This window comes from Oryx dammah, unplaced genomic scaffold, assembly GCF_014754425.2.
Source record: "Oryx dammah isolate SB20612 unplaced genomic scaffold, SCBI_Odam_1.1 HiC_scaffold_29, whole genome shotgun sequence".
Taxonomy (NCBI): domain Eukaryota; kingdom Metazoa; phylum Chordata; class Mammalia; order Artiodactyla; family Bovidae; genus Oryx; species Oryx dammah.
This window is the reverse complement of record NW_024070213.1, coordinates 12,235,995-12,248,809: the sequence shown is the minus strand read 5'-3', so window position 1 is coordinate 12,248,809 and position 12,815 is coordinate 12,235,995. Positions and strand designations below refer to the sequence as shown.

The window sequence follows — 12,815 nt, the reverse complement described above, 5'->3', positions numbered from 1 at the left end:
ATATTCTGTGACCTGTTGTTATTTATATTTTAACAAGATGTGATCTGAGTCCTGTGCCCAACAGGAGATAATGGAAGTAGCGAATTTGCTTGGCTTAGCCAGCCGCTCAGAATCTCATCTGATTGCATATCTCAGTGCAGACATGTCATGCTCTGCGGTACGGTTCCTTCTGTTTTCACGGTCCAAGGTAGAGGGCCTGTATAAACAAATAATCAGCCTACTCAGACTGGGACATAAAGTGATTCACTTTTTTTTATCATCCATTGTGAAAATGGAGTGTTCAGGAGTTTTTTAGTCTCACTTTGGTCTGTTTATGTCAGGTTTCAGTTGCAATGGATGATCCCCAGAAGGAGGGTAAAAGTAAATCGGAGGATGCCAAGTCTGTCCACTTTGAATCCAGCACGTCAGAGTCCTCAGTGCTGTCAAGCAGTAGCCCCGAGAGCACTGTGGTGAAGGCAGAGCCCAACGGGCTGGCCGTCCGGGGCACCTCTGCAGATATGCCGGACAGCGCCCGCCAGCCGTCTGCCTCAGAAGCTGGGCAGCCTAGCAAGGTCGGCCGTTTTCAGGTGACCACCACAGCGAGCAGAGTGGGTCGCTTCTCTGTGTCCAGAACCGAAGACAAGATGGCTGAGGTGAAGGGAGAGGAGCCAGTGGTCTCTCCTCCTTTCATGGACTCAGAACACGACGTTCCTCCCACCGTGACGCCAAAGAAAGAGAAACCCGAACTGTCTGAGCCTTCGCATCTGAACGGGCCGTCTTCCGACCTGGAGGCTGCCTTCCTCAGCCGGGACGCGGATGCTGGCTCAGGGAGTCCACACTCCCCTCCGCAGCTGAGCTCCAAGAGCCTTCCTGCCCAGAGCCTCAGTCAGAGCCTCAGCAATTCCTTCAACTCCTCCTACATGAGCAGCGACAATGAGTCAGACATTGAAGATGAGGACTTAAAGTTAGAGCTTCGCCGACTACGGGAAAAGTGAGTGTGTTTCTCCCATGAGGGTGGCGGCAGAGCTGTGTGAGGACCCCGTTCCCGGTGCTGGAGAGGTGATGCAGGAGCGGGGCCTCTGGATGTAGTTCTCGGAAGGACTCAGGGCATCCCTAGTTACAGAACTGCCTCAGCACCTGTGCATAGCTGCTACATGTGGTTTTTAACCCTAGCACTTGAGCGTTATTAACCTAATCTTAACCATTTCTTAGCCTACTGAATGAATCTGCTGATGGCACTGGGGTATAGAATACTTCAGCAGGTTTTCTTGGTCACAGTTGACAAACTGGATTTGAGTTGCCAGTTCAGTATCCTGTATAGAGCCTCAAAGTCAGGAAATCCTTCTGGAAAATCATCAGTCATTTGTGGTTGGCTAGGAGCTTTTTCTGGAGAAGGCAATGGCACCCCACTCCAGTACTCTTGCCTGGAAAATTCCATGGACAGAGGAGCCTGGTAGGCTGCAGTCCATGGGGGTCTCGAAGAGTCGGACATGACTGAGCAACTTCACTTTCACTTTTCACTTTCATGCATTGTAGAAGGAAATGGCAACCCACTCCGCTGTTCTTGCCTGCAGAATCCCAGGGATGGGGGAATCTGGTGGGCTTCCGTCTATGGGGTTGCACAGAGTCGGACACGACTGAAGCAACTTAGCAGCAGCAGGAGGAGCTTTTTCTGGAGAAGAAAATGGCAACCCACTTCAGTATTCCTGCCTAGAAAATTCCATGGATGGAGGAGCCTGGTGGGCTACAGTCCATGGGGTCACAAAGAGTCGGACACAACTGAGCGACTTCACTTCACTTAGGAGCTTTTTGGAATTGGCTTGGGTGTAGAGGCCAGCAAGAAGAGCTGACAAACTAGATTCTCAAGCTAGTAGAAACTAGATTAAGTGCATTTGTTGGACAGAGTCATTAGCAGGTAAACCTGTGCGTGAAGGTGATATCATGTTAATTTTGGTTGGAACAGAGGTAGTTATTATATTTTTTAACTGTTTGGTTATCTTTTGTAGACATCTTAAAGAGATTCAGGACCTGCAGAGTCGCCAGAAGCACGAAATTGAGTCTTTATACACCAAACTGGGCAAGGTTCCTCCTGCTGTCATCATTCCCCCAGCAGCCCCCCTTGCGGGGAGAAGGAGGCGACCCACCAAAAGCAAAGGGAGCAAGTCCAGTCGCAGCAGCTCTTTGGGGAATAAAAGCCCTGGACCAGGTCAGCCGTGGCCATCCTGCCTTGTGTTTCTGTCTCCGTCTGTGTCTAGAATCTGTTGAACACTGGCTACTTCCGTTGAATTAATTGCGAAGGAGTTTGACTTTCCCACAGTCTCACTTCCTTCCTTCTACTCTCCATGTTTATGGAGCCTCTTTCTGAGCCTGGAAGACAGGGTGGCACTGTGCCCTTTTCCTGTGTTGCCCATATTGCTGTCTGGTGGTTTCTTTCATGTGTAGTTGTTCTTGACTCATGGAACTCATGTCACCAAACTCCTAGGCAGCTGGAAGAAAACACACTGTTCTCTGTTTAGTAAAGCCCAGGTCAGTTCTCTCTCTTTAATGAGTGGAGTGGTCATAATCACAATTGGCATGTATGTAAATTCCATATAGGTGTTTGGGTATGTCACGTGATAATGTCCTTGATTAAAGTTTTATTTAGCTGTGTGGGAATAAAGAACGTGCTAGTATTTATAGTCAAAAAATAGTTAAATCATAATCTCTTTATTTTTGTGGTTTGCCTATTTTTTCTTTATTATGTAGTTTTTACCCTTTGGTGAAGTTATGGTAGTGTTAGGTAACTAGTTGTAAGTAAAAGCAGCTGGAACACACTTACATACTTACACTCCAGTACACTTGGCACTTGCTTCTCAGTTCTCATGTTAACTGTATCGGACAGCACTTGCAGGCTTAACAGCTTCCCATTCTCTGCAAGTTTTCAGGGGCCCACATCTTTTCTCTGGGATGTTAGAGCCAATTCATTATGAGATGTGAGATCATAAGTCACAGCAGCTAATGTAGATTCTGATCCCAATTTCAGCCTTCTTTTGGAGTGCACTTCTGTTCCATTAGTTATACTAAGGAATAGCCAGGTGTCTACTTCAGGACACCTGGCTAATGAGTGAAAACCATCTATCAAAAATAACTCTAAATATGCATTACTGTATAATCCCTGTATCATTTTTTGACACCTCTTTGTACTTTATTTGACACATGTACCAGAAGGACTAAGGAGAGACTGTCTCTGGACCAGTCTCCGCTTAAGAGGGTAAGAGGCAGGGCTGAAGTTGCACAGTGGAGTTCCTGCGTCTCCTGCACGCACTGTCATCTTACCCAGCTGGGACTCCTGAGTCCCCCAGGTTATCTGCAGCTCAGCAGCTTCAGGGATGGGGCCCTGCAGCCCTGTTGCCTCTCCTTCATCTCTTACTCCCCATCCCTTCCAGAGGCCTTTGCCCTTTGGTCTGTAGCTTTTGACTCATTATCACTCCCTCAGTGGGAGTGATAAGTAGACAGTACTTATCCAATGCAGGGGGAAAGCTGTGTACCTCCCTAAGCCCAGTGTATCTTCTAACAGGTACCCTGTCTGGTCAGAGTGCAGCTTCAGTCTTGCACCCTCAGCAGACCCTCCCTGCTCCTGGCAGCGTCCCGGATACAGGGCCCAACCAGCTGTTACAGCCCGTGAAACCATCTCCTTCCAGTGACAACGTATACTCGGCCTTTACCAGTGATGGTGCCATCTCAGTACCAAGCCTTTCTGCTCCAGGTCAAGGTGAGAGCCACGAGCAGCCACCATCCTCTGAGAGCCTTGAAATGGAGACACAGCCACAGGCAGGACAGAAGCCTGGGGCAGGCAGGTGGCTTGGGGGAGCAGCTGACCTGGAACCTGCTGCCCACACGGTTCTTTGGGCTGTCAAGGGGATGGGTGGCAACTTGCTTGGGTGGGATCACTGCTCCGTTCTGGTGGAAGTAGGTTTTCTTCAAGGGATTACAGCAGAAAGTGGCCCTGTGACGCCTCAGTGCAGTGCAGGACTCCTTTCGGATTTGGAACTTATGATTTAATACTGGACTGGGGTTTCCTGAAACCAGATTCTTAGGTGTTTTAGCCCTTTCTGAAAGTTAATGCATTTGTTCAGCCAGTGTAGACTTTAATAATTTCTAAGTGTGAAAGAGACATACTAAAGTGAATAGCCCTAAAATTCAAGTTGCTACCTTTAATCTACTTCCCAAGTATAGGTTGTTTAATAAACAGAGTTTTAATAAAATGATCACTCAGAACATTCCTGTAGAGGAAAGACCTTTTAGTAACATTAGACAAAACTTAAAAGCTGTTGGGCATCTGGGTGGAAAAGAATGAAGGGGATCTAGACGGCAAACGGAGGCGCCTTTGCCCAGCTTTGCGAAGGTTAGAGATCAGCCTGTCTCTGAGCATGCTGGTGGGTGGCGCAGTCTGGGCTGGTGGAGGACAGACCTGACCCCGCCTCTGGCGTGCAGGCCTGTCCTGTGAGCTCGTCCCTCTGTGTGCCGTCCTAGCACATCCGGCTCTCAGCTCGGGTTCTAACGTCTCGTAGCCGTGTTCTGTCTCTTCTCTCCCTGTTCTCCCCATTCTTCCCCTCTCACAGGCTGTGCCAAGTTTAACTGTGCGTCCGAGCAGGTGACGTTCAAAGCTGGCGGCAGGAGGACGCGATTTCTGAGTACGCCCTGCTTGGCTCTTTGTGTGTAACACCTTTACTCCTTCCTTGTCCTTGTGTCTGCCGCTGGATCTGTTGTTTCACGCAGTCCATCTTCATTTGTGTCTGTGCCTCATCTCCGCAGTGGCTTGGCTGAACTAGTATCGCCCTCAGAAGTTTGGGCCTCTGTTAATTACGATAAAAGATGGAGATCTGATGATAGGTTTCTGTAAACTTCAAAATGAGTTTTCTAGTAGAACTGCCTCCTCCTCAGCCTGTGCCAGAGGGCAGCATGGTGTCCAGGGCGAGGGCCTGCTGGGTCACTCAGCATAGTGATGTCCGCATGCCCAGCCACGCATAGTGCTCCCCCTTGCTCTGGCATCAGGAGTCACAGCAAGCTTCCTGACCACCGGTGCAGGGAAAATGGAAACCCTGTTTTTGTATTATTTTTCAGAGCAAATTGAATTGAAAGGTGTTTTTTTTTTTTTTTTTGTAACCTCAGTTAAGTGTAACCATCTGTCAGTTGTAAAGATGGTAGAATCTCTTCACTGGATGTTTTCACCACCACTGCCCTCTGATTTCAAAGAGGGTTTCAGTGTAGTTCGTCTTATTGTGCTTATTAAGACCAAGGGCCAGCACCTGCAGGCCAAGATGGGCTTTTTAACAAAATCGCTGGGACTTCTCAGCTTTCTTCCTCAAAACAAGGCAGCTGCCTCTCCAGCCCACCTCCCTGCGTGTGGAGTGTGGGTGGTCCTGCACAGACCCGGTGAGATCCGGGCGCAAGACAGGAGCCCAGGGAGGCACACATCATTCCTGTCTGATTAGCCTGGCACGTTCCAGTAGTTGATAAATGTATGTTGAAATGAGAATTTTAAAAACAAAACTGAGGTTTAAGTAGAAAACCTTTGTTAGAGCTTAAAAGATCTTCTCTGTTAAGGCCTCAAACTTCTGATGTGGCTGTTGACATACTTTTTAAGTGCATGTGCTCAGACTGTTGTTGTCTCTCGAGTGTGGTTCAGAGGTCCTTGGGCCTCATGCAGCACTAGTCCAGGGCTGTGTAGCCCAGAGGGAGGTGGAAGGCCTGCCCTGTTTGGTAGGGCAATGGCTTTCCTGGCAAGGCTGAGTGGGTGAGGGAAAGTCACTCAGTCGTGTCTGACTGTTTGTGACCCCATGGACTATACACAGCCCATGGAATTCTCCAGCCAGAATACTGGAGTGGGTAGCTTTTCCCTTCTCCAGGGGATCTTCCCAACCCAGGGATGGAACCCAAGTCTCCAGCATTGCAGACGGATTCTTTACCAGCTGAGCCACAAGGGAAGCCCAAGAATCTTGGAATGGGTAGCCTATCCCTTCTCCAGGGGATCTTCTGGACCCAGGAATCAAACTGGGGTCTCCTGCATTGCAGGCAGATTCTTTACCAACTGAGCTGGCAGGGCCTGGCAAGGCTAGGCTGGACCAACAGTGTTAGCTCCTCGGCACTTAAGTCAGCACTGTAAGTCCTGTGTCCAGTTAGATGACTGAGGAGACAGTAACAGCAGGGGACAAGTGTTGGGAGGTGTCAGTCCGTGTTACGTGGCCTGTAGTGTCTCAGAGGGAAGGAGGAAGACCAGGGCATTTTTGTGAGGGAGGTACCATGTGACAGGCACCTCTTCTGTTAGCTCAGAACATTCCCATCGCACTCTGAAAGGTAGGTGATGTTACAGTGTTGTTCAGATGAATGAGAGGCCCTGCCTCCGTTGAAGGCACGTGAGTGTCCATTATGGAAGCTTTTGTGAGCAGACCTCAAGATGCAGATTTAAAGCAAATAAACCCAGTGGTTTAGGACTGCCGAGCCCTGGTTCAGTCTGTGTCAGGGAACTAAAGGCCCACAAGCAGTGTGGTGTGGCCAAAAAGAAAAAAGGGAAAGAGCAAATATGGACAGAGATATCGGGCTCTTGGGTGTTGGGGCCTTAACTAGTTTGGGGTGCTTCACTCTGTGCTCAAAATAGATAATGGTTTGGAAGCACGGCTTGGCTTCATGCTTTATTTTTGTTCAAAAGTTGCTCGTTTTCCACATACTTTTAAAAGATTTTTCTAGGGGGCATGGGGTTAGTATGTATGTCTAGGGTTTGGAAACAGTGTGTTAGCCAGTTTAAATGAGAACTGTAACAGTGGTACCATGTCAGCCTCCTGTGGTAGAATTGCGAATGCATTTAATGCAGTGCGTCTTAACAGCCCAGCAGGAGAAGCAGGAAGGGGCCAGGGCGTGGAAAGACTGCCTGGGTACTCAAGGTTCCAGCAGCGAGGCCAGAGCCCCAGAAGCCTGGTGCGGGGCTCACTCCTCCAGACAGCGTGGGGTGGGGCCGTGGGCCGGGAGGGGGCCCCGCACAGCCCAGGCCCTGTCCCCTCCCCTCCCTCTCTCCTGCTGGGCCCTGGTGTGCTGTTTGGGGAGTCTAATTATTTTATACTTCTGTTTCTTTATCTTTAACACACTGCTCTCTCTTTGTGCTTCAGGGAAGATGGTGAAAAAAGTCTGCCCTTGCAACCAGCTCTGTAGTAATTATCCTTTCTTTCTGTTACTTCTGGTCCCTGACTGTGAAGCCTGTCGCCCTGAGCTCTTTGCGCCCCGCAGCCTCTCGACTCCCGGACCCCAGCCCTGCACCCTTTTCTGGTGTCGTCTTCAACACACTCAGTGGTTGCCACTGGCTCTCCTTCCAGATTCCAAGTCCCCTCAGTCCATGCTCTCGGTGACAGCCCGCACCTGGCTCTGTGGCCGCTGTGGGCCGGGGGCGCCCGCGGCTGTGTGTAGGGCGAGTTGGGCTGCCTCGCGCCCCGAGGAGTCAGCCAGCTGTGTAGACAGTGCAGACGATAGCAGCCACCGCCAAGGGGCTCTTCCAGAAAACAGTGCTTGGGAGGCGGGCAGTAAGCATGGCTCATTGTGGGCTCTTGTTACTGGAAGGGGGCAGGGGGTAGGGGGCAGACTAGGGCAGGAGAACATTTTTGGTGGGAAAGCATGCACTGCTTTTAGCATTTTTGAGCAGAATTGAGAAGGGTTTAAAGGACAGTGAGTGTCCTCTGAAGGCTGGCCGTGTCTCAGAAACGCCTGCTCTGCCAGTTTCGTCACTGCTTTCCTGCTGCCACGGACCACGTGCACCCCCATTCTCCTGGGTTTAGTAGCCAAGCCAGCCTTTCCTAGAGTTAGTTTCTGCTTGCAAAGGGCGGGGTTGGGGGGGTGTGTGTGTGTCATCCTCCTGTGGGAAGGCGGTTTTCAGCAGCCAGGATGAGAAGGTCGCCTGTGTGGCTAGTGCCCCCCCAGTATCCACCCCGCGCTGTGTCATGGGGCCTCCGCACCCAGCTGAGCCCGGCCTGTGGCAGCAGCGCTCCCCTCTGTGGGCTGCTGACAGCTCTGCTCACTTGTGACCCTTTGTGTCGTCCTCATCGTCTCGCTCGCCACCAAGCTCACTCCGCCATGGTCACGCACGCAGGGGGCGGGGGCGAGGGGGGCGAGATGGTCCTCGTGCATGCGCTGCGACACCAGCCGCACCCCGGCCCCGCCTGCGCTGACTCCCTGCTGCCGTCCTGGAAGCCTGTGTCCTGTGCGTCCCACTTTTCCTCCTGGGTTCTGCTCTGTAGGGAACTCGGCCCCCGCCCCCGTGTTGCCTGGGTGCTGAGAAGCACGGGACCTCTGCGCTGGGCAGCCTTACCTCACGCACTCGGGCTTGGGTGCCCAGCCCAGGCGGGTGAGCCACCCCCGTCGTGGGGCCTGGGGGGTGGGAGGCGAGTCGCTTCTGGCACTGCTGGACCGTGACAGCGGGCAGTGTCCGCGTTTAGACATTCAGCCCTGGCCTTGACTGGGGGTCTGAAGTCCTCTTGGCTCATGCCTTACAATGGCCGCTTACAGTTATTCTGCAGCACATGTGAGATCTGGTAAGAAAATGGGGGTGTGGGGAATACACAAGACCCTGACTCTTCTTTCCCTCTTCCCTCAAACCTGCCTCTCGAATAATCGCCAGTGTGCCCTCCAGCAGAGCCGAAATCAGGCAGGACACAGACTCCTTTCTTCCTCATCAAACCATAGAGACCCCACATCACAGCCCCAGAGCCTCTGCTCCCCCGCACCCCTACCTCCATGGGTGCACAGAGAGTGCCTGCTCTTCGGGGAGGGGCAGGGCGGGGAGAAGCCAGCGCAGTGCAGCCGGGGTGACCCCTCGGGGAAGCCGCGTCTTCCTGGAGCCGAGAGGCTCGGGCGCAGCACAGAGAACCTTCGCGTCCTCGTGCTTCCCTTACAGGGAGTTGGGAGAGGTTGAGCCTTCACTCTCCCAAGTTGATGTTTGTGTTCATGTTTGTGGGCCCAGGTGAAGCAGCTTTCTGAACAGAGCACGCGTTCTCTCGTCTCCCTCTGGAAGAGCGGCTGAGCACGTCCCAGACCCTGTCCCCCCGCGGCTTGGGAGCCCAGCTCTCTTCAGGCCTGTGCTCGCACTGCTTTGGACCCTGCCCGTGCTTGGGGGGCCCTCATCTCTTGCCCTGTCTTGCAGCGTTCAGAGCAGCCAGGCTTGGTGGCTTCAGCACACAGCTCCCCTCAGCGGGCGCTGGACAGAGGCCCAGCAGCAAGTGTCCACGCTCCCGACACCGTGGGGACGGGTGAAGCGAGGCCCAGGCCCTCATCCCTCCCCGGCCCTGCTACGCGCCACGTTTGGCTCCTGAGACCCTGAAACCTCCCTTCTGCATGGCTCCCTGGCTCATCCCCCCATCCTGGGCTTGCGGTTGATCATCGTGGGAGGTCTCTCCTCTCCCTGAAGTCACCACCCAAGTCCCTTCTAACGGGCGTGCCTTGTTGCTTCTTCTGACCTCAGGGACCAGCAGCACCAACGCCGTCGGGGGAGCTGTGAGCAGCCAGGCCGCCCCAGCTCCGCCTCCTGCCGTGACGTCCAGCAGGAAGGGCACATTCACAGATGACCTGCACAAGCTGGTGGACAACTGGGCCCGAGACGCCATGAGTTTCTCAGGCAGACGGGGAAGCAAAGGACACGTGAGCTATGAGGTCAGCGCAACCCTCGTGTTTTCTCCTGCCTGTCCGAGTGTTGCTGGGCATGGGGACCCTGCCGTGACCGCCTCCAGGGGCTCCTGAGTTCTAGCACTTCCGGGAAAAAAGAAGTCAGCCAGGTCCCTTCTTAGTTTCTTTCCCTGGATTCCTTGCTCTGAACTAAGTCAGCCCAGTTTTTCCTCCCCTTTTCCTTAACACTCTGAATGGCGTGTGTTCGAGCCACTCACACAAGGCATGCAATGGCACCCCCTTCCAGTCAGAACAGGTATGTGGTGAGTGTCAGGAGCCAGTGATGGTGACAAAGGCTGTCTGGGAGTTGTTCCCCCGACCCTGTAAGGTCAGAGCAGCCCAGTCCTAGAACTCTGCCCCACCCTGTGCCCATCCCACCTGCACGGCTTCACCGCCTGTTCTCTCCCCAGGGCCCTGGCATGGCAAGGAAGTTCTCCGCGCCCGGTCAGCTCTGCGTCTCCATGACCTCAAACCTGGGCGGCTCTGCCCCTGGCTCTGCAGTGTCAGCTACCTCTCTAGGGCACTTCCCCAAGGCCATGTGCCCCCCTCAGCAGTACGGTTTCCCTGCCCCCCCGTTTGGCACGCAGTGGAGCGGGACGGGTGGCCCGGCACCCCAGCCACTTAGCCAGTTCCAGTCTGTGGGAACAGCCTCCTTACAGAATTTCAACATCAGCAACTTGCAGAAATCCATCAGCAACCCCCCAGGTTCCAACCTGCGGACCACGTAGACCCGAGGCGATCCTGGGGCAGGTTTGGGGGCAGGAGATGGAATGTGGGGGGTCGGGGGGCGTAGCCTGTATGCCAACTACTAGTGCTGCATTTAACTGGTCATTTCTTGCCAGAAAGGAATGTTTTAATCCCACTTAGAGCCCTTGGAGTGGGTCCTCTCCCCTGCCCTCACCGTCGCCTGGAGTGGGAGGAAGAGAGAGGGCCGCTGTCTTGTGTGTGCTTTGTCGTCGCCCAGACCCAGCAGTGAGCTCTTGGGAAGTCGGGTTGGTCAAAAGGCTCCTAGAGAGCTCTGGAAAAGCAGAGCCGTCTGTATTTTCAGGTGGTGAGGCTCTTCATTTTGGTAGCCGCCCCAACCCCTTACTTACTCCCTCAATGTAAACCACAAGACAAAAAATTTAAACTATTGGGCTCTCTCCTACCCTGTCGACCCCTACCCCCGACCCCTATCCAAGCAATCTTTAGAACCCAGTGAAGACACCAGGGGAGGGATGGAGGTTTCAGCCAGCCCTTTCTTACAATAGGTCATTAGTGCTTTAAGCAAATGATACTCGCAGCTTTGACTGCAGCATTAGCAATTAGGAAAAAAATTAAGTTCCCTGCGGACATGTAACTTTGCCATCAGTTTTGATGTGGAAACACTGTGATGTATAAATGTTGTTGGACAACAGTAGTTTAAGAGTAAAATATGAAAGGCTTAAAAGGCTAGCTCTGTCCTTTACTTACTGAGATTTCACTTTTCTCCTTTGTATTTCCATTGTATTAGACAAATAAATGTGAATGTAAAATTGTATAAATCACTCTACTTGAATACTTCCGTCCTCCCAGTACCGCTTGCTGGATGCTTAGTGCCTTGGACTTCTATCGCTTCTGCCGTTGCATCAACTTCTCGTCAGACCCTGGTCAGCGAGGGTGTGTGGAAGGAGAGCGTGGGTCCGTGTGACCCAGCAGTGGACTATGTTGTAAGGAAACTGGAAGGGTATTTTTTTCAAGTCATTTAACAGTTTTGTAAGATGAGCAGGGTGAGATGTTAAGTTGACATCAGTGGTTAAAGCAGAAAACTGTTTCAGGACAAGTGAGGAGGGAGGCTGTCTCCAGATCGGGCAGTTGCCAGACTGAGCGTGGCGCGCGACCGGTGCTGAGACGAGAGGCTGCAGAACAGACGTGCGTGAAGACGCGGTGCTTGGCCAGCGGCTGCCCTAAGCCTTACTTACCTGCGCTGGGCTTGAACACAGAAGATTGAGAAGAAATGGCTGAAGAGAAAGGAAGGGGGTGGGGGCTAGTTTTTAAGTTGGGAAATGTGATAGTGAAATGTCTCAGATGGAGAAAGTTGCTCTAAGAAAAACTGTTTGCCTTGCTTTCCTCTTGGTGCAAATGTACCGTGTATTTCTCAACGTGGGGTCCTGCAGTTTGTGGCAAGTGGCCCCACATCTGAAATAAGCACTGTAGGAACGGCTGCTTGTCCCTCCTCACTTCTATATAATGTCCAGAGGGTTGCAGGGTCGTAATCCCCTGGCTACCCTTGTTTCTAGAATGACAATGGATATTCTCATATAAAGAGAGACTCCCCTCAAGTAATAACTGCAACCAGCCAGTATTATTTAGTGCTACGCCTAGTTGTGATGGGCAGTTCTCTTATTTTCAGAAACTTCACTCTCCCATTGCCTATTTTGGGGATCTCTGTTCTCCTAGAAGATGGGGCAAGCTAGGACTCTTAATCTTGGGGTGCTGCTTCTCTTGACTCAGCCACGTCAGTGGCTCATCCCAGGAATCTCCCACGACGGGAAGGGCTTGGCTCTCCTGTCCTTCATTGGCCGTTTTCTTTATTAAGTTAGCCAAGGCCCCAAAGATGCAAATAAAAGCTGAGTTTTTTAGGAAGATAAGAGATGAGAAGGGCAGGTGCTCCAAGCTTTGCTTTGAAACTTTACTTCTTCTCTGCCTGTAATCCTCGAGAAATGGTAAGAGTAAGGACAGAACAAGTCGTGCCGAGGAAATGGGAACGGACACGTGGACAGAGGAGACAGGACTTTGCACCAAAGGAGGGAGCCAAGTGCGGCACGACCGTCTTGTCACTTTGGTTTAATGACTTTGAGGTCTCTTCACTCACATGGAAGTAAGAACTGGTTTTATTTACTGTTGATTTTTTTCCCCTCCTGTGGATGAAATAACTGAAGCCTAGAGGAATGAACCAGTGCTACTGAACTGTTTAAATTATTTTCGTGTTAATAGTACACTTTGAGTATCTTTTTCCACATTAAAAAAAATCTTTCTGAATTATAAATGTTTTCCTTACATTATTTAACAATGTACACTGTTTAAAAAAAAAATAAACTGAATTCAAACCTTGGGGATTCTTGGCAGCCGTCACTCCTATGTTTGGCACTGTGGGTTGCACTTCCTGCTTGTGGACATGTGATGAAGCCACTCAG

At 51.8% G+C, this 12,815-nt stretch overlaps 1 protein-coding gene across 25 annotated transcripts in view; it reads left to right on the top strand.

The window, feature by feature from the left end:
- The window catches only part of WNK1 (WNK lysine deficient protein kinase 1), a 126,786-nt gene extending 114,051 nt beyond the window's left edge, over positions 1–12,735 (top strand). For 15 of the 25 annotated variants that reach the window (XM_040233688.1, XM_040233686.1, XM_040233678.1 and 12 more), the window contains 8 exons: positions 321–970; positions 1,986–2,185; positions 3,536–3,730; positions 4,581–4,673; positions 7,122–7,163; positions 8,621–8,647; positions 9,461–9,648; positions 10,071–12,663. In XM_040233688.1, the coding sequence (XP_040089622.1) occupies positions 321–970; positions 1,986–2,185; positions 3,536–3,730; positions 4,581–4,673; positions 7,122–7,163; positions 8,621–8,647; positions 9,461–9,648; positions 10,071–10,388 (1,713 nt within the window). In that variant the 3' untranslated portion in view covers positions 10,389–12,663. Of the gene's footprint in view, positions 1–320; positions 971–1,985; positions 2,186–3,535; positions 3,731–4,580; positions 4,674–7,121; positions 7,164–8,620; positions 8,648–9,460; positions 9,649–10,070 lie in introns of all 25 variants that reach the window. The other 10 variants (XM_040233694.1, XM_040233691.1, XM_040233675.1 and 7 more) reach the window with 5 other exon arrangements.
- The last annotated feature ends 80 nt before the right edge of the window (positions 12,736–12,815 follow it).